Source organism: Ochotona princeps, chromosome 5 (assembly GCF_030435755.1).
Source record: "Ochotona princeps isolate mOchPri1 chromosome 5, mOchPri1.hap1, whole genome shotgun sequence".
Lineage (NCBI taxonomy): Eukaryota > Metazoa > Chordata > Mammalia > Lagomorpha > Ochotonidae > Ochotona > Ochotona princeps.
The window spans coordinates 60759376-60781152 of NC_080836.1; the positions used below are offsets into that span (position 1 = coordinate 60759376).

General features: G+C 40.0%; 1 protein-coding gene across 3 annotated transcripts in view; it reads left to right on the plus strand.

Annotated features, from left to right (window-relative positions):
- The first annotated feature begins 21576 nt into the window (after positions 1–21576).
- The window catches only part of PPP1R1C (protein phosphatase 1 regulatory inhibitor subunit 1C), a 118954-nt gene continuing 118753 nt past the window's right edge, over positions 21577–21777 (plus strand). For all 3 annotated transcript variants that reach the window (XM_004576996.4, XM_004576997.4, XM_012925439.3), the window contains exon 1: positions 21577–21657. In XM_004576996.4, the coding sequence (XP_004577053.1) occupies positions 21577–21657 (81 nt within the window). The remainder of the gene's footprint in view (positions 21658–21777) is intronic.

A 21777-nucleotide genomic window follows, 5' to 3' on the forward strand; every position in this document is an offset into this window, starting at 1 on the left:
CAGACAACAGAGCAGCCTCAACACGTTATCACAGGGAGTGGAGAGTGGTGAGCCAGGAGTTGGGACTATGGAGAAATGGTGGAAATCTAGCAATAAGAACCCAGACCCGGAACTTGCTGGAAGGAGTGGCACAAGTGACTGCAAACAAACAGCATTGTGCCATGGACCAGTCCTAGTTAGTTTATCTCCTGTCCTAGCAGGAACAGTGGCCTTTCCTGACTGGCCTTCAACCAATTCTGGTTCTTACTGTTGAATATTTCAGCCCAGCCAGGGCTGGTCTACACCCAGAGACAGCTCACACATGGCTCAGCAGGGACAGAGACCTAGCCTAGCCTGTCCTACACCTACTTACCTGTTCCTCCAGGATAGCAGTTGGTGCTGGCATCTAGCCCTGCTCAATGTGCCCAGTCCTATTCCACATTTGTGCCAAGGGATGATACTGCAGACCTATCGAGACCAGAACACAGCTCCCACTCCGGCCCCTGCATGCACCAGTGGGAATCCCAACTCAGCCAGGATGTTCCCTTAGCTCCTTGTCAACCAGGCCTGTTCCCAGCCATAGATTGTGCATGTGCCAGTGGTTGCTCTGACCCAGCTTGGCATAGCCCCTCACTTGTCTTGGCCTTTGCCTTAGATGCTGTTCCCTGGCCTGGCCCCCACCCCCTCCCCTGTCCCGATTCTCACGGGCGGGTATGGAAACTGGCCCTGCTCAGTCTGTTCCCATCCTGGGCTCATGCAAACCAGTGGGTATAAGAGCCTAGCTTGGCATGACCTGTGCTCCAGTCTGATTTCTTTTCTTGCTGGTGAATCAAGATTTGCTTAGCCCTGCCTGTTCTGCCTCCTTCCATAACCAACCCACACATTAGCCAAGAAGTTGGAGCTACTTTGCTCAGCTTGTCCGACCCCTAGGCTTGAACTATGTGATCATCAGAGTTATGTCCCACTCAGGGAATTTTCCAAGTCCCCCCACTTGAGTAAGTTCCAGACCGAGCCTGGCATATCCTGCCCTTCCATCTCGGCCTTGTATGAGCTGGTGAATGTTGCGGCCCAGCCTGCCCCACACCTTGTTTTAGGATGCACGTGCAGGTAATACAGCCTAGACTTACCCAGACTTTTGCTGGTCCCTTTACCTGTAACTGATGGGAGGTTTCATGGTCACACCTAGCCCAGCCCATCACCACCCCAACTCTTGAGCTAACCAGTGGGACATGTATTTCCATAGGGTTGGGCCCATACATCCCCCACAAAAGCTACCCCCAGACCTGGTTCTCTTGTGTGCTGCTTAGTGTCATGTCCCTGCCTAATGTGACCCGTCCCGACATTCAGGCACTAGGATCTAGCACTACCAGACAGGTCCCCAGCCCTAGCTTTTACATGGACTGGCATGTGGTAGTGAGCAATGTTCTATGCTCACAAGCCCAAGTCAGGGCTTCCATGTTGGCTGGTGCATGATTCTGACCCAACCAGATATTTCAGCCTCTCCCCTCCAAACCACCAGGTCTCCTTACTTTCATTTACCTTCAAGTAAAGTTACCTTGTCATTGGGAGTCCCTTAGGATTGATTCCTCACCAACACATACAATGGCTTTCTTCATGGATGTATGTAGGCAGAAATCCACAGCTCCAAGGCCAGAGAGCTCACCACTAGGTAACCAGCAAGCAGAACCCAGTGCCAACTGGCACGCTGGACACCCAAAGCCTAGGACCCGCTCACTGCGTGGCAGCAGTGGCTGTGGCCATATCCCCAAGCGTTGAGTCTGACTTGGCTTGGGTATTCCCAGCAACCACAACTGCTAGGCTGCTGGAAGTTCTCTGCACCCAGGCCCGGAGGTCAAACTCCCCTGAGTCCCGCCCACCTCACAGTGGTGGTGGTGGGTGAGGCCAAGGGCCGCCTTTGTTCCCAAGAGATCCCTCCCAGCATACTCACTAGGAGGGGAGAAGACTCTTGGGCCCAAAAGCCCAGGACTCGCTCACCTGTGGCAGCGGTGGCTGTGGCCAGCAAGAAACTTAGAGTGTGATAATTTCTTGAGTCCAACCTGGCTTGATTATTCACAGCAACCAGTGGGCTGCTGCAAGCTCTCTGCACCCAGGCCCTGAGGTCAAACCAGTCCTAAAATTCTTAATGGCCTTATTTAAACTGAATAGAAAAGTGCCTGAGGAAGGCAGCAGTTGTTGGCTTTCTTTTCTTGGGAAATCAATACTCAAGGTTGGAAGTGAGAATGAAAAGCCACAGTGAGTTTATTTTAAAACATGTAGTCTGAAATCTTTATTTTCCCTCTGGACAACGTCGTGTTTATACCTGAGGACTATTTATGTTGCTGCAACTCTTTGGCTGATTTTGAAGTGAACTTTGTGTGGTGCTCAAATCAGAACATCACAGAATGCAACCCTCCACTTCCAAAGGGGAAACTGAGGGTAGAGGGCATACCAAGGTCAGAGAGAACTGCTTCTCTATCTCAGGTAGCAATAAAACCTTCTTAGCTTTAAAATCTCCTTTTGTTCTTAACCACCAGGCTCAACCCTGAGAACTGGAGTCCGCTAGCCCTTGATCTTCTACTAAGTCTAGATAGAACCAGCACTTAGCATGTCCTCATTTTATAGCTCTTGAAAATAAAATTGTGCTTAATTCTGAGTAGACAATTTGACTTTCATCAAAGCCTGACTGGTAACTCTCTGGCTTCTTGGTGTGCCCAGAGCAATCACTAAGAACTGATAACAAACAAATGAATGCACAAGTACATCTTCCAAACACATGCTTAATGGAGGGTGTGTGTGTGTGTGTGTGTGTGTGAAATGTGAAGCATTGTTCCCTTGAAGCATCTATGGATTCATGTAAACACACTCTTTCCTCTCTGTAGGGCATCTTATTGCATGTAGCACCTCTCAACAAATGGAAAAGCACAAGGTTTGTTATTAAAGTTCAATATAAGTTAGCCAGAGAAATTACCTATTTCTTTTTTTAAATACATTTTATTATTGTTGTTATTATTTTATAATAAAGTTTCCTATTCCCTTATTCCCTCCCCAGTTCTCTCCCCCCCAGTTCCTCTATATCATTACTAACATATAGTTCTTCATACTCAGTCATATGTCCATCATTGCGGGCATAGACAATGGCAGCGAGTCCGGAATCCTATTGTCAAGATATAGTAAACAGTTTCATTGTAAGTCCATTTTTGTCTGGAAGCAGAAATGCATACCACACTACATCCTCACATCTGAATGTTAGTCTCCATTTCGCAGTTACTGTACATCTCCTTAAATGAAAAGTCATGATTCAAAATCAACAATAGAAAGAAGAAATTCACAATGCCTGAAGTTAAGTGACATGTTACTAGATATGACAGTCTCCATTACACAACTACTGTACATCCCCTTAAATGAAAAGTCGTGATACAAAATCAACAATAAAAGGAAAAATAGAAATTTACAATGTCTGAAGTTAAATGACATGTTACTAGATATGACAGTCTCCATTACACAGCTACTATACATCCCCTTAAACGAAGAGTCACAAAACAAAATCAACATCCAGGAGAAAAAGAAATTAACAACATCAAGAAGTTAAATAACATGCTATTAAATGACTAATGTGTAGCTGAAGAGATGAAAATCAAGAACCTTCTTGAAGAAAATGATGCCACTGCATGATCTATCAGTCATTGAATGATTTAATCAGAAGGAAGTGTTTTGAAGAGATGAAACTAACAGAAAACAACAAAACCCATGTGATATAGTTTCTGCTGGTTTTTGCTGGTGAAATGTGTCTCTTCTAGACAACAAATAGATGGGTTTTGTTTTTAAATCCAGTCTAGTAATCTATTACATTTGATTGAGCTTAAGCCATTTACACTCAGAGTTTAACATGTATGGATGGTACTTTGTTCTTGTCATTTTAGGAATGGGTTGTTCATTGGTTTAGTCTTCTGTTGTCATTTTACTGGGATGTTCTTCCCATTTGCCTTTGGTTTTGGTAGGTGCTATTCCTCTTCTCTGTCAAGAGAACATCTTGAAGGATCATTTGTAGGGCAGGTTTGGAACAGACAAATTCTTTTAGCTTTTCTTTACTGTGGAAGCATTTTATTTCATTTTCAAAGACAAAAGACAGTTTTGCTGGGTATGTTATCCTAGGCCGACAATTTTTTTTCTTTTAGAATCTGGAATATGTCACTCCATTCTCTTCTTGCCTGTAGAGTTTCCTGTGAGAGGTCTCCTGTGAGCTTAATTGGCATTCCTTTATATGTCAATTGATTTTTTTCACGTGCACATTTAAGGATCTTTTCCTTATGTTCAATTGAAGAGAGCTTGATGACCATGTGTCGTGGTGAAGATCTCTTTTGATTAAGCCTGTTGGGAGTTCTGTGCCCCTCCTGAAACTTGTTTCCCAATTCTTCCTCCAGATTAGGGAAACTTTCCTTTATTATTTCATTAAATACATTTGCAAACTCAGCTTCTCTTTCTGCACCTTCTGGGATTCCCATAACTCTTAGATTTGGCCTCTTAATAGTGTCTTTCAATTCTTGAATACTTTTTTGGCCTGATCCAGCTCTGCTTCCAGCTTTTTGTTTGCTTCCCCCGATGACAGGAAATACCTTCCAATTCTGAGATTCTTTCTTCTGCTTGCTTCATTCTATTTTGGAGACTCTCCACTGTACTCTTAATTTGCTCTACTCTGTTCTTAATTTCTGATATACCAGCCTTGATTTGCTTTATTGCTTGCTTAAATTCTTTGAACTCTTGCATGAGCTTCTCAATGTTGATCAGAATCTTTAAAATGAGTCTTATGGATGCCCCATTTTCTCGATGTCTTCCTCAGTTAACTCTGAGGTTGGCAATGGGTTTTGCTGCTTTGCAGGGGAGTCCTCAGTAATATTCATTGTGCTTTTGTCTCTTCTTTTGCTCTTGGCCATTGTACTTCTGGTTAGCAGAGTCTTCTCCTTGGGGCAGGTTTCTAAGCTGTGTCTCCCACAGGGCTACAATGCGATTTTACTTATTGCCATTGGTACACAACTCTTTGCTTGCAGCCACTTGTGCCACAACCTCCAGCGAGTTCCAGGTCTGGGTTCTTATATCAGATTTCTACCATGGTCTCCACAGCCCAGCTCTTGGCTCACCACTCTCCACCTTCTGTGATACCGTGCCTAGGCTGCACTGTTGTCTCTGCAACCTTTCTCCCACTTCCGGTTGGAGCAAGTACCAGGATTAGAGAGACACAAGGTGTCCTATATAATTAGGTTGTTGGTGGCGCAGATCTTGCTGGAACCTGTTGGACTTTAGGTCTGGGTGCCACACGGACCTATTTTGACCTGTACGTTGCCACAGTCAGCATTATTTTCCTGCAGGACCAGTGCAATCACGGACCTCAGCAAGTTCTCGCGAGATCAGCACATGCGCAGTTCACTATTGTCCCCTGCAGTCCTAAAGCTATTGCCACAGTGCCCAAAATGGCGTCTGATATAGAACCACTACAGTTCTTGATCTGCTGGCCGTCAGATCTGAGGGCTATCCAGACCTGCCCTGGGTGGAACCTATAGAATGCTACATCATTGCAGTTCACTGAGACAGAAATGAGTTCACTCCCAGCTCAGCGCATGCTCAGTCCCTTCCCTTGCCCTTTCCTCCTTATGCAAAATGGCGCCCAATTCAGCTCTAGGGGGCTGACTGGACTGTGAAATGCACTCTGTTCTCGCACTGCCTGTCTGAGATCTGCTGCTCTGTCTCTGCTCCTGGTCAAATCAAATGGACCAGCAGAACGGACAGTTCTTTGTCTGGGCTCACCTCCCAAGCTCCCAGTGAAAGTCCCTTCCCACTTGGTTGCTGGTGGAGTTTCAGCTGCTGGTGGAGTTCAGATCGCCGTGCTGCAGTATCAGTCTCTGCAACACCACACCGTTGTGTCCACTGCTTTCCTGTGTCTGTCAGTCTCCAGGTACCCCTCTGCTGTTGTTCTGCCCCTTCCTGTTTCCTGAAATATGTCCTCTCTGCTTCATCCTGATTAGATGTTTTTCCATCCGCATAAACGTGTCCTTTCCCCATTCCGCCATCTTGATTCTCTCAAGAAATTACCTATTTCTTTCAGTGTTCCTTCAGGCCCAGAAAATGCAATTCATTTTTATCAGTAAGTCCAAATATCTAATAAAGTATCGGGATATTTTGAAAATGTAGAAAATGAATCTAACAGATAGGTTTATTTAGGGGCAACAAGTTTGAAATCTATATGCAAGTTTTCATAATACTCATTTTTCATGAACTTGACCTCCTGTATTTACAAAAATCTGTTTTGGTGATTCTTACAGTGACAACCATTTCTGTTATTATCATTAAGGCTATGTGGCTTGTTTGCAATTTGGAGGCTTTTATCTGATGGGGAAGACAGGCAGTCTTGATACAGATTTTCTGTGTGTAGGAGAGAGCAGCTGTCTCCCACTTTATGGGGTAATCGGAATAGTAATTACAATTAAATGACAGCAATAGTTGTTTTTACCAGGAGCTGAGAATTCTTTGACATTACTGAAATGAGGCAAGGACTCTTTCATTTATTCTTTAATTTTGTGTAGCTACCTTTTTTGTGCAGCTCACTCCACCTCCATCAGTGTAATTAATATCCCTGGTTCCTAAACAGGGCTTGGGAACTCAGGTATCTTCCTCCCATCCCCCACAGTGAAGTCCCAAGAGCAACAAGGAATGAATTTCCAAGGAAATACACAACACCTATTGTTGAAATTTATGACAACTACAATTATTTCGTTGTGAACACCTAAAGACTTAATAATGTTGGCTACTTTTTTTGGAATTGGGAAATGGCCAAAAAATTGCCAAGACTTTAGGCAGCCACAGCAAAGACAGTACAGAAACCTGTGTCCTGTGATCAAGGGTTAAGAGAAATCCAAAACAATGCACATGATAAAATTCCATCCTACCTTTCTGTTTATTGCCTATAGATATCCCCAATACATTCTTAGCCCTGGTCAGAAGCCAGGCTTCAACCTCTCTTCCATTTATTTATTGCCACTTTGCTAATGCTGAAAAATTCATTCCTATCTATCTATAAATACGTATTACCTATATATATGCATACATAAAAAAGGATCTCTCCCCACACCCCCCCATCGCAACTAAGGCAGGAGCTACAGAGTCCTCAAATCCTAATTAGGAATCATCTTGAGGAGAAATGCTGAAATGAAATCAGTTTGAGGCCATGTTATGACATAGAAGGTTAAATATCTGCCTGTAGCTCTGGCCTGTCACTTGGTTTAAATCCTGGCTGTTCACCTTTCAGTCCAGCTCCTAAGCAGCAGAAGATGGTCCTAGTTCTTGGGCTCTTACACTCACATGGGAGACCCAGTGCAGGCTCCTGGCTCCTGGCTCCTGGTTCTGAACTGGCCAGTATAGGCATTTTGAGAGTGAAGAGTGAAGCAGTGGATGTAAGATCTTTCTTGATCTCTCTCTGCCTCCCAGTATTCCTGCATTTCTAGCTTTCAAATAAATGTAAAATGCATCTTTTTAAAACAAATCAGTTTGTTCTGGTGACCCCTGTGAACTTTATAAGCTCCTTGATGACAGACTAGTCCATTTATAAAACAAATAGAATAATGCAGATGTTATTGAGGTTTTGTGTTTACAAAATATTGTAAGACGCTCAGATGAAAAATATGACTCACTGGAAATGTAAAATACGAGCTCCACCATCCCACAGAGTCACAGGTGATACCTCTGGGTATGACAGAAATCTGGTATCTGACAATTCTTCTCTGAAAGGAATCTGTTTTCATCAGCTGTGTCTTCTCTAAAATGTGTTCTGTGTTTTTTCCTTTTTCCATACCTGAAGGTAAACTGGTTTACATTCTCAATTGACACTCACCTAAGTCGTTGTTCAAAGGACTTTTTTATGGTGCACAAAGTGGAAAAGTTTATTTAAAAGGTGAGAAGGCATGTACACACTCACACACACGGGCATACTTGAGGCGTGGAGTGGGCTCAAGGGAAATAGGTGTGGGGAAAGGGAAGTCAAGGGTTTAGCACATTTCTTTCACGCTCATCTGCCAAGAAGGGACCGTTGAGAGGATTTCTAATTACAGGGAAAATCTTACTCATAAAAAATTCCTGATCATTAAGAAGGAAATAAAATTACGTTTAATTACAGCATTGACATGTTGATGTGCTACAGACTAGTCTTTTGTCCATGCCAATTGTATGTGTCATACTTTTTTGGTCTGATTCATCCCATGCTGTGTTACAGCTTCTTTCACTGATTTTCACTAACATCTATCTAGATAATGAATGTCTTTTTGCATGAAAAAATAACAAATAAGGATTATTTTTTGTCCTACAGGTGAACTGAAACACCGAGGTTAGGGATTTAAAATACATTGCTTTTGAAATTTTCAGGAGACAGGTTACATAACTTTGTGCTCATCGACTCTGGGTTATTTTTAAAGCTCACACATACCAGTTATTCATATTATTAAATCTTCAAATTGAGTTTTGGCAGAGACAATTTTATCACCTGTTTGAATTGGAATAAATGGTATGAGTTGCTATTTCACTGGATAATTGTACTATTATTAGCAGTCTCTAGAAATCTTCCTCAATTCTTGAAGTCATCTGGTTTTCATCTAGGACAGATAATGATTTTTCTCTGTCTCAAATACGTAAAAATTATTTACCAGCCCCTTCAATTTCTCGAAACTCTTCCATACCACCCAGTTATTGGCTATATGCTACCTTGTGGGGGACATAAGTTCCCTGAAACTTACAGCCCTGTGAAACTATAGCACAAGGAATATAGTTCTGGAAGGTCAATTATCACATGTGAGACTTCCACTACCTTTACTGAGAATTTAACTCTACAACTACAATCTGACAGACTGTAAATTTTAACCATGCTGGGTGTGTAGTTTGTTTTGAAACCATCAGTATATTTTAAACTCACAATTCAAACTTCTGTATAATCTTCCCTTGAATCTATTATATCATACTTATTTTGTAAAATTCCATTATTGGCAAATAACTACTCTCCTGTACATAAAATGAATGCTATTTTATTTGTTCAACTATAAACTCTTTTACTTTTAAGTCATTTGAGTCTAAATCAGTAAAATCTATCTTATGTTGTGTATTCCTATAAATCAAAGGTTGCATTTGAATTTTCTCTTGCAGAGCAAATTTAATGCCGCGTAAGATACTGACCACTTAACACATATTTTAGGTTGGCTAGTACTGACCCTAGAAAAATCTAGCTTTAATTCAAGATTGAAGTACCCAGGCAGAAGTATGTGTGAATATTTAATCTCTGTGTGAATGTCAAGAATTGGATATAAGTTATTTTAGAGTAAACAAAGGTTAAAAACTCTCACATTGTTGAAGGGGTATGTGGTAATCAGCTTACTGTCACTGCAATGAGATACCTCAGATAACCTACTCACAAAGAAAGGTTTATTTTGGCTCATGGCTTTCGGGGATCACCATCCAAGTCTGGGGGAATCCTCTTCATTTAGCTGTTTATGCGGCCAGATGATGTAAAAAGGGTAGCATGTGTGAAGTAGTTTCACAGCAAGCTTGGAAACACAGAGATCAACTAAATGTGACACAACCATCCCCAGAACTTTGCTTCAAGGGCATGCCCCCAGTATCACCTTTAATTGGATTGTGTTTTATCATTTCAATAAGTAACACCAATTTAGGATTGAGATTTAACCCATTTGCACAGCAACTATATCCTGCTATATATATGATGTATAGCAGTTAATTCTACAAAAACATTCATAATCTTCTGTACTTTGTTGCTTGGTAGTGGGTTGGCGAAAAGTGCCTTTCTGATCATGTAATGAATTTGAGAAGGGCTTTGAATAGTGTTTAAATTTTAATATCAAAATCACTGTACAGTGTATCATTCTAGTATTAAGACTATAGTTAAGTAATGCTTTCATTTGGGTAGTTATGCTTTCACCGGTCAGTGTATGATAACAGAATGATCTTCAAAAAGATTAGATTTTTGGGTGGCAGATAGGTGCAGCAATATGACTTCTAAGTTGACATTTCTTTTCCTCGTAACTGAAAACAATCTAGAAAAATAAAATATAAATATTGCCTAAAATGCTGTATATTTCTCCATACAATATTTGTTCTCAGTCCTTATCAGCTAACACTTTCTTGATCACACAGTGATTTCTCAAAGAAAATCACTGGGAAATAGTAGTTGAAAAGAGATAATCAAGAATTATAGTGGAGAATTATCACCAGGACAAAAAGAGCTACTTATGAATAACAGAAAAGAATGAGTTCATCATGATTATAACAAAGCCTGGAGGTGCCTACGTTAATTTCAGGATGAACTTAGGTCACTCTGCTTCTTTTTACCTAGAGTAGCTTTGAGGTTAAAGGCCTGGTAAATTCTATGGATTTTCCATATCTGATTCATAGAATTACAAAATGACTTAAAGGCAAATAAACCCAGTCTGTGTTTTCCTACCAACATGGGAAAACTGGGGCTCAGCAAGGTCAAGGCCTACTTCACTGTCACATTCATTTCCAGCCTACATTCCCATCATTTGTTCCAAACACCTTTTCTGGCTTTATGTGTTTGCCACACACAGAAAGTCAGAATTCTCCATCTGTGAACTTTTGGATTTGTTGTTGCTGTGTCCCCTTGTTGATGTATGATTTCCATTTCCAGTCAAGTGATACTGGCAGTGGGGATAACAAAGACATTCCCAATGCCATCCATGCATCACTATTTAGTGGGAGAGACTCACGTACACAGAGAATAACTTTTCTAATATTCAAAATAAATTGAATTTCATAGAATCATAAAAATCATGAATTCAAACATGCTGAGGCATCCATTTTTTGTCTGTTGAAATTGCAGAAACTCTATTGAAATACATTAAAACAACAGAAAATATTTTAGTAGCTAATCAAACCATGATGCATCCTAAGTGAAAAAAAAAAAGAAATAAAAAAGCTAGGTGTTTTAGGGATTCTTAAAAGGTCAAGAGAACATGCAATCATCTCGAGATGTCAGAAGAATGAAATCCAGTATAAAAACTGTTGCAGGAGAAGGCACTACATTGTCACCACAGCACTTCCTAAGCGAAGTATGAAAACATCAGACTGAATCTGAACCAACTTGAAGTGGGGAAGTTATCAGCACAATTAATGACCTATTTTATTTTAATAACTTGGACCCAGGTTCTTCCCTGGTGCCTGTAGCATTTGGCAGCTGCAGTGTTGGGTGGAGGATGACGCGCAGGGAACCGTTTGGTAAATGAAGTAAGCTACTGTCCTAAGAGGATCCCTGTATGAAAGCTGCAGATGAAGGCAAGACGAGTCTGAGTTCACTACGAAACTGTACAACCACAATGGATAAGGGGACAGAAGGAAAATCTCTGATTCTCTCCACAGGACACATTTTAGAAAGGAAGCACACCAATGTGGACATTTTGCAAGCTGTTCCCAGAGGAGCAGCAGATTAGGTGACTACCACAAGCAGCAGAGTGGGAAAGCCCCCAGACTCCAAACGCAAGGTGTCTGAATGCCCTGCAAGGTTTTCCAACCTGACCCTCCCAGCAAACATTCACCAAGGCTTCTGTACCCTAAATACTTATTCATTGATTAAAAGGGGGGCTATCCTTGATCTGATGGAATACATTCTAGTTATCCTTTTGGCTAAAGATGCTTGATCATAAATATAAATACTAGCTTCACCCATAAAATTATTGAGGAAATATTGGATATATTTGATGAAAGTGAGTTTTTCAAAATATCGCGAAAAAAAGCCAGAGTTTTTTAGTAGCTTGAATAGAAAAGCAGTACCCACACTGATGCCCACCATAACAAAACTTAAAAAACTCAAGAATAAATATAAAACTCTGCAAGAGAAAGAAAATCATATTGCTGATGAACGAGTTTTCTCTAAGTCAGTAACTGGCTAAATGCTGACACTGAAGAAATACTAATAAACCTTGGAAAAGCACTGACCACTGTTCTTCACCCAATCAAACTCACTTACATGGGAAGATGAAAAAAAGTCATTTTCAAATATGAAAATATTTATAAAGTTTAGCAGTTGTAAATCATTTCTAAAAGGAATGATTCTAAAATGGAAGAAACTTCAGTTAGATAATGATACCACAACATAGAAGTGTGATATGGGAATTGCAGATGGCAAATAAAAGATGATTTCATCATCACAAGCGAATCAAGACAATGGAAAGGATCATCTAGACATCTATCTTTTTTCAGTTGAATGTACACAATGGGTAAGTATTCATCTATTATATTATCTATAATTAATGTTTGTGATATGGCAAAAACAATGTGTGAACAAAGTTTTGTGAAATCACTAAGGGATGAAGCATGAAGCCACCTGTGTAAGGGTGAGGAAATATTTCAGAAAAGTGGACATCTGAGCTCAGTCCTAAAGGCAGAGCTGCTTACTAGGGAGAAAAAGCAGGGAAGGAAGTCAAAAGCAAAGTGACAGCAAACACAAAGATCACAGCATTGCTGAAGGGTTTGGGTTATTCAAGAGTAAGTCCATTGATGGCTGTGGGGTTGTAGTTGGCCTGAGACATGGCTGGAAAATATGCCTGTTTCAATTTATATTTTCTATAAAACACCAGATGATGATCTAAGGTGATTTCCTTATCACACTTTCATAATTACATCTGTCATCCATTTTGCTCTCTGAGTCATTATTTGTACTGGAAAGTAAGGCTCAGAGAGTAGTACAACTAACTAGAAATTTCATGTTCTTTCTGAATTAAAGATGATCTCTTTGCAAATTAATTGTGTAGTCATTATAAGATAGTATAATGAGTCATTTTAGAATGACTCAGTTTTTGAATTAGGTAGTTTGAAAAATTTTAAAAAGATGTACCATGTTTCACATTCTAAAAGAGCAGAGGCTATGGAATAGTACTGGTGATCCATATGTCAGATTTCTGTGAAATAAATATAATAAATAAGCAACTTTGACTTACAGATCGAGCCAGAATTCCTTGAGACCAACATAAGCAAGAAACAGGGCAAACATTTCAGACACTAAATGTATGGTTCGTGTTCTTATTAAGATGATTGCAACTGTGGGGAGTGACTCACACAGTCAGCAAATTACTCCACTTTTTAATATTCCATTGCTTAAGGTTATTTGTAGATAGGAACAAGCCTGCACCAAACATGGAAACGCAAACAAGCAAACTTTTGGAATTTATTATTTGTGGCACTTGCAGACATTTACTCCTGTGTTGTTAAAATCCTGTATCAGACTTTCTTCTGAGTATTAACAGTTTACCCCAGGTGTGAGGATTTAAGGATAAGAAATGAAAATGAGGGACTAGCATTGTGGCATAGCAGGTAAAGCCATCAGTTGCAAAAGTGACATCCTAAATGCATGCTAGTTGTGTCCCAAATACTTCAGCTCCTATTCAGCTCCCTGCTAACAGCCTGGGCAAAGCAGAGAGAGGGCGCCAGTGTTTAGGTCCCTGCTAAAAGTGTGGTAGGCCCTGATAAAGCACTGGACTTAGGACTGGCGCAGTGCTGGCCATTATGGCCATCTGGGAGTGAATTAACAGATGAAAGATCCCTGACTCTCGTTCTAGGTAACTCTTTGAAAAATAAAGGAATAAATTTCTTTAAAAAACCAAAATGACACTTAAATAATTTTTTGATATTTCTATTTTTTTAAAGATTTATTGATTTTTTCTTTCACAGGACAACCAAAAAGTTAATGAAAAATGTGATATTTTTAACATTATCATGCAACTCAGATTCTATACTAGTCAAAACTGGTAATTAGAAAAGACAACAGTTATACTCCATGCATAAAGATTTGGTATCTACTCTGAGATAGAAATTTTCTAGAATTAATATAAATCCAAAGTATCTCAATGTCAGTCTTTTATATAAAGTAGACCCTTCCTGTTATTTCTCTGGGAAACTTGAATTTTCTTATGCTGCACTGGATCCTTCAGAAACTATTTGAGGTTGTCCAAACATGAATCCATGAAACAGGAGAGGGACAAAACATCAGCAGAAGATCACTTTTCATTTGAAATGTGGAAACTATAAATCAGAAATCTCACTAGTGCCAAAGCTCACAGTAGGTTGTTTAAATTTACCTGATTTTCCATTAACTGTACCTAAGTACCCTTTAAAAAGTTTCATTCATTTTAAAGTCCTTTCCCATATTAAGAGCTCAATCTGTTCTCATCTTCTTCAGTCATTTAAATAATTTAAGTCATTTAAAATAATCCCTCAATAGTGGTAGTATCAGCTGTTTTTCTTGATGTTTATAAAGTAAATGAAAGGATTCAAGAGTCCACCAGAATTTTAGATGAGTGTGAAACAAACGGGCTGACAACACACTGACACACAACACACTGCCTGAGAAAACGAGAGTAAAGTCCAGGAGTAATTACATTTGCTTGCTCTCCGTCTTGAGCTTGAAGAGATGCCTTGGACCACAAAGCTGGAGATGGTGTCTCCATTGGGAGTTATGGGTTACTGGGGAGTTATTGGCCACTTAATTTGCTTTCTTCAGAATATTTTGTCTATTCAAGGTTTTCTTTTGAGAGACGGCTTAACACTCAGTCAGACTTTGAGAAAGCTTGAGTGACAAATATCAGAATTGATAGGCACTGCTTACATCATCAATGATATATCAATACAATATAAATTTTGAACATTTTTTTGACTAAAGACCTGAAAACTTCAATTTACAGAGTTTCATCTTCCACATGTTCATACTCTCTGTTGGGCATTGAGTCATTTAGTCATTCTCTTTTAACTATGTAGCAATAAAAGTCAGAATGTTGTATTTGTTTTCCATTGATCAATCAGCAAAGTTCAAAACAAACTACAGCCAAACAAAAATTTTTGTGTTCCTTTCCCATTATCATCATAGTTGTATGTATTAAACTGCACATATCAGAAAACTTACTAAAAAGCTCTCTCTATATCTGCAACATAGCTATTATAAGTAACTGCAAAAAGTCAGAGACAATGATGTATGAAGGTTATAAGTCATCTCAAATGATTGTTTTTTGATGCTTATGTTCTTGTGTTTGTTTTTTGTTCTTTAAAGTATTTCTAGCATTTACTAAAAGCATACTCAGTACATTTGTTTCTGATGGTATGTAGTTTGTAACCAAAAAATATCCCACACGTATATATTTCAAAATTCATTAGTTCAGATATTTGGTCAAGATGTTGAATGTGAAATGCATGAAAAAGCAGGTTTATTTCTTAGTAAGGCTTTTCCCGCCCACTTCCTCACCTAACCACTCCCCTCTAATTTCCTTCCTGTCTCTTCCTTTCATTTATTTATTTTCTCTTTCCACAAAAAAGCATTTACTATGATAAATGACGATTAAAAATGACTATTGGATAAAGAAGAACTCTAACAACAGTCACAGGCATATGAATCTATGATATTCTCAAGAAATACTAGTAGCATTTCAGGGCAACTGTGCACATGACAGAATCAGGTAACACAGTATTAAAAGAGGTAAGTTATCTTTGCTATCCTCTTTAAAAAGGGAAAATACGAAATAGGGGGAATGTTACATAAGTAAAGTAGTGATGGAAATAATGATAACAGTAACAGCAATAGCTCATGAGCTGCGCTCAATTCAACAGGTAGAACCATCCTTCAACAATGCAGGGTGTCTGGGGGGTGGGTTATATGAAGTTATTCTAAACAATCCCAAACTCGAGAATCAAGATGGCGGAATAGTGTAAGGACACGTTTACACAGACAAAGAAACATTAGCCAGTGTGAAGCAGAGAGGGCACATTCCAGGAAATGCAAGAGGACACAACAGCAGCAGAGCTGTACCCGGAGACAACAGACATAGGAAAGCAGCAGGCACAACGCTGGGGTGTTGCAGTGATGGATACACCAGCAGCACTCAGCCAGTGACAATCAGAATCACCCCTACAGCCAGAACAGCTACACCAGCAACCAGGTGGGAAGGGATGTTTACTGGGAGCTTCAGAGGTGAACCCAGACAAACAACTGCCCATCCTGTTGGTCCATTTGATTTGACCAGAATCAGAGACAGAGCAGCAGATCCCAAATGGGCACTGCAGGAACAGGGTGGCTTTCACAACCCAGTCTGCCTCCTAGAGCCAAATTAGGCACCATGTTGTTTAAGGAGGCAAAGGCAATGGGGCAGTGAGTGCCTGCACTGAGCTGGGAGTGAACTCATTTCTGTCTCAGTGAATTGCAACAATGTGGCATCCCATAGGTTCCACCCAAGACAGGTTAGGGTTGCCCTTAGACCTGATGGCCAGCAGATCAAGAACTCTAGTAGTGGCACATCCGGCTCCATTTCTTACAGGGTGGCAAAGAATTTAAGACTGCAGAGGACAACAGTGAGCTGTGCATGCACTGAGCTTGGTGAGAACCCACTGAACTCAGTGCATTGCACTGGTCCCACAGGAAAATAATAGCAACTATTGCATCATACGAGTCCAAATAGGTCCATGTGGCCCTCAGACCTAATGGCCAACAGGTTCCAGCAAGATCAGCACCACCAACAACAATCAAGCTATATAGGACACCTGGTGTCTCTCTAATCCTGGGAACTGCTCCAACTGGAAATAGCAGAAAGTTTGTACAGACAACATAGCAGCCTCAATACGTTATCACAGGGAGTGGAGAGTGGTGAGCCAGGAGTTGGGACTATGGCGAAATGGTGGAAATTTAACATAAGAACCCAGACCTGGAACTCGCTGGAGGTTGTGGCACAAGTGACTGCAAACAGCATTGTACCAACTGTAAGTAAAATCGAACTGTAGACCTGTGGGTGTCACAGCTTAGAATCTTGCCCCAAAGAGAAGAATATGATAACCAGAAGTACAAGGACCAAGAGCAAAAGAAGAGATAGAGGCACAATGAATATTATTGAAAACCTCCCTGCAAAGAAGCAAAACCCTTTGCCAACCTCAGAGTTCACAGAGGAAGACATCAAGAAAATGGATGATACAGAATTCAAAACACTTGTTCTAAAACTTCTTAACCTCCACGAGAAGCACATAAAGCAGGAATTCAAGGAATTTAAGTAAAATTTCACACTGGAAATGAATCAAATGAAAGCTGATATATCAGAAATGAGGAATACAGTGGAGCAAATGAAAAGTATAATGAAGAGTCTCCAAAATAGAATGAAGGAGGCAGAAGAAAGAATCTCAGAGTTAGAAGATATTTCCTGTCACCAGGGGGACACAAACAAAAATGTGGAAGCAGAGCAGGATCAGGCAAAAAAAAAAAAAAGTATTCAAGAAATGAAAGATACTATTAAAAGGCCAAATGTATGTTATGAGAATCCCAGAAGGTGCAAAAAGAAGCTGGATTTACAAATGTATTTAATGAAATAATAACGGAAAATTTCCCTAATCTAGAGAAAGAACTGGGAAACAACATCCAGGAGGGGCACAGAACTCTAACAGGCTTGACCAAAAGCGATCTTCACCAAGACACATGGTCATCAAGCTCTCTTCAATCGAACATAAGGAAAAGATCCTTAAATGTGAATGTGAAAAAAATTGACTGACATATAAAGGAATGCTGATTAAACTCACAGGAGACCTCTCACAGGAAACTCTACAGAGAAGAAGAGAATGGAGTTTCATATTCCAGAGTCTAAAAAGCAAAAAGTAGTCAGCCCAGAATAACGTACCCAGCAAAACTTTCCTTTGTCTTTGAAAATGAAATAAAATTATTCCACAGTAAAGAAAATTCAAAGAATGTGCCTCTTCCAAATCTGCCCTACAAATTATACTAAAGGATGTTCTTTTGACAGAGAAAAGGAATAGCACTTACCATAACCAAAGGCAAATGTGAAGAACATCCCAGGAAAATAACAACAGAAGACTAAATGAATGAACAACCCATTGCTAAAATGACAGAACCAAATTACCACCTATTTGTATTAACCCTGAATGCAATTGGCTTAAACTCATCAGTCAAACATCATAGATTACTAGACTGGATTAAAAAACAAAACCTATCTATTTGTTGCCTATAGGAGACATATTTCACCCACAAAGATCAGTGGAGACTGTATCGCATGGATTTTTGGTGTTTTTGTTGTTAGTTTCATCTCTTCGAAACACTTTGTTCTGATTAAATTCTTCAATAACTCATAGGTCATACAGTCGCATTACTTTCTTCAAGAAGTTCTTCAGCAACACATTAGTCATTCCGTAGTATGTTATTTAACTTCCTGGTGTTTTTAAGTTCTTTTTTAAAATTATTTCTGTTGTTGATTTTGTTTTGTGGCTTTTCATTTAAAGAGATGTATAGTAACTGTGTAATGGAGATTATCATATCCAGATGTGAGGATACAATGTAGTACGCATTTCTACTTCCAGACAAAGATGGATTCCCAATGAAACTGTTTACTGTATCTTGACAATAGGATGCTGGAGTCTCTGTCATTGTCCATGCCTGTAATGATGGACATATGACTGTGTTTGAAGAACTGTACTATAATAATGATATAGCAAAACTCAGTGAGGGTGGAGGGAATTGGGAAGAGATAAGGGAAATCCCAAGGCCTATGGAACTATATCATAAAATGACAATAATAAAAAAAATTAAAAAGTGAAAATGCCTATACATATGTATATATATAAAGTATCTATTTTTATTGGGAAGGGAGATTTATAGAGAGAAGTGGGGACAGAGAGAAAGATCGTCTATCCACTTGCTCACTCTCCAAACCGTTGCAATGGCCAGACTGACTCAATCTGAAGCCAGAAGCCAGGAGCTTCTTCCAGGTCTCCCACTTGCCTGCAGGGTCTCAAGGCTTTGGCCCATCTTCTGCTGCTTTCCCAGGTCACAAGCTTGATGGGAAGTGGAGCAGCTGGGATACAAACTAGTGTACATTCTCCTTGCAAGGGGAGAATTAGCCAATTGGGCCATCACATCAGGCTCCTAAATATATATTTTAAAGACCCATTAAATGTTAAAATGAAAGTAAGATGTAGGCATTGAAAGTTGGGTGAGATAGTTGTTTGTTGAGTGAAATTATGTAGTTCATGGGCTAGATGTTGCCCTCTCATGATTTTCTCTGGTCAATACTACTCCCGAGTCATTAATGAGAGTGGTTTTAGTGGCAGTTATAACATACCCTGAACATGGATTGGCACTCTATTTCCTGCTGTTCTAATTGGGAAAAAAAAATCTAATCCAACAAGGTAAAAATTTTCAAAGAATCAGTTTAACTATACATACAAATCATTAACACTTTGGAAAATCAAGTTGAAACAAAAGTTCTACTTCTATGGGCTATGCATACAATAAGTTCTTTTTATGAATTCACCCATCTTAACATCACAAGAAGATAATCATCATATTGATGAAATTAATAAACTTAGAAACTAGCATAGCCAGGGCTTCATCCACAGCTGCCAAGTGTGTGTTTTGATACTTAGAATAAGTAGTTTTGAATTAACTCACAGAAAATATTGTTTTAATTTGTTTAGAATAAATACTCAGATAAATACTTTAATTATTGACATCGATTCAGATTTTGTTTGTATAAGGAAACTGGGTAAATTGTTAAAGTATCACCATATAAGTTTCCCTTCAACACTCCTGAAATTAACAATCACAAGATTTCTTGCTGATCTGCACTATTCTCCAGGTGAAAGTGCTTTCACATTCACATCTTCATCTGCTTTTTCCCTCTGGGTGAGTATAGAAAATAACTTGAATAATGCATGCTACTCTGAAAATTTCTTTTTTAGATTTCTTTTTCTTTTTTCTTTTCTTTCCTTTCTTCCTTTTTTTTTTTTTTTTTTTTTTTTTTTTTTTTTTGTGAAAGTCAGACCTACAGAGAGAAGGACAAACATTTGTTCGCTGGTTCACCCCTCAAGTGGCTGCAATGGCCGGAGCTGAGCTGATCTGAAGCCAGGAGCCAGGAATTTCTTCCTCGCCTCCTACGTGGGCACAGGGTCCCAAGGCTTTGGGCCGTCCTCGACTGCTCTCCAGCAGGGAGCTGGATGGGAAGTGGATCAGCTGGGACACGAAGAGGAGCCCATATGGGATCTCAGCGGTTGCAAGACAAGGATCAAGCCACTAGGCTATTGTGCTGGGCCCTACTCTCTACATTCTTTCAACAGAACATTACATACTTAAATCACTGAAATGAATTCCTGGTATGGAGTCAGAATTTGTAAAATAAGATGCAAACATTTCACCTGTAAATACCCAGACTAAAATCATTTCAGAAAACATGTTGAACTATCTAGTATTCATCAAATAACATCTTTCAGATAAAGATTACTCAAGTTACACCTGATACCTTGATAAGTAACTCTGGTTCAGTTTTTCAATTAAAAGTAGCTTTTCTTAGATTTCTGAAGAACATAACGGCCATCTAGCTGTGCAGCTGCTTCCTCTTTGACATTGACTGATGGGGTGATTAGGTCAGTGTCCCCTCCTCCCTGATTACTCATCATATGCCCATCATCCTCAGTCCTTTAAATTATTCCCTTTAGGCTTTGTATCTGATGCTTGTCTTTGCATACATCCCAGCTATAGGCAGCAAGCCACAGTGGTAGATGCTGTTAGGTTTCCACTAATGTTTTCCAGCCAGAGCTCTTTCAAATAGGAGGATATAACTGGCTCCATCAAGGAAATCAAATAGAGGTTATTGGAGACACAATGACTTCCAAGCTGTTTGCTAAATTTAGCTGTCCAATACTTTCCACTCTACCGAAAACTGTGAACTACAATTACAGAATGCTGGAACAAAATGGAAGCTTAAAGGTCATGGAATCCAACCTCCTCATTTTTCTGTGGAAGGTGTGGAGGTCTAGCATAGCCTATGATTTTCTGAAGGCTACAGAGCTTGTTAACGGTGGCCACAGAGCTTTACTTGAGATCTGTTCAGTCCCCAGGGCAATACTGTGCTTTGCAGCCACGGAAGGTCTGCCTTCTATGTTCAGTTGAACAAAAACATATCTCACAGCATAAACTGTTAGTCGTGGCTTACCCTCCATGGTCATTCATCTATTTGGTGGCTGAATGTGAAATAGCAAGGGTGCTGCAAGAGCAATGAAATGATTTCATTCCCAAACCCTGCCCCCAACTCTGAAAACTTCTTGCTTGATCTTCATCAATAATGAATGGCCCATCCCTGTAATACTCAGAGGGAGCTTACATTGCACTTTGGAGCAGCCGGTGAGTAATGTACAGTGGATAGAGCCTTTCTTTCAAATCCCAGAGCAGCGGATCCTTCAAGGCCAGCATTGCATTTTCAATTATCTGCTGAGTGAATGCTTGGCATGTGTATTAGTAAAGAGGCACACAATTAGCTTATTGTTCATTTCTGTATTGTATTGAGAGGATCCAAGGGACTGGCAGGGGAACAGGCAAGCCGGTTTCACTGTGGATGTTGAAGAGTGGAGTCGCTCTAACCTCCTCATCTTCACTTGGCCACTCTGGAATTACAGCTGTTTGTTTCAGAGCACTCTGTGTTGGTGGACTGTGCCTGAAGAATCACGTCCTGGATACCGATTCGGGTTGGTCTGAGATCTGCACAGCTCTGACGAATTCTCATCATTGCCATGGAGCCCAACAGTCCCAAAAAGATACAATTTGCTGTGCCTTTGCTCCAGAGTCAGATAGCACCTGAGGCAGCGGAGCAGGTAAGTGGAATTGGGTGGGGATGATTGCTATACATGATAAGGTAGCAGTGAACTGACGTTCTTGTCATCAGCTGAAAGGTTCTCTTCTTCTTGATTTCCTTTCTTACTTTGTGACTTGCA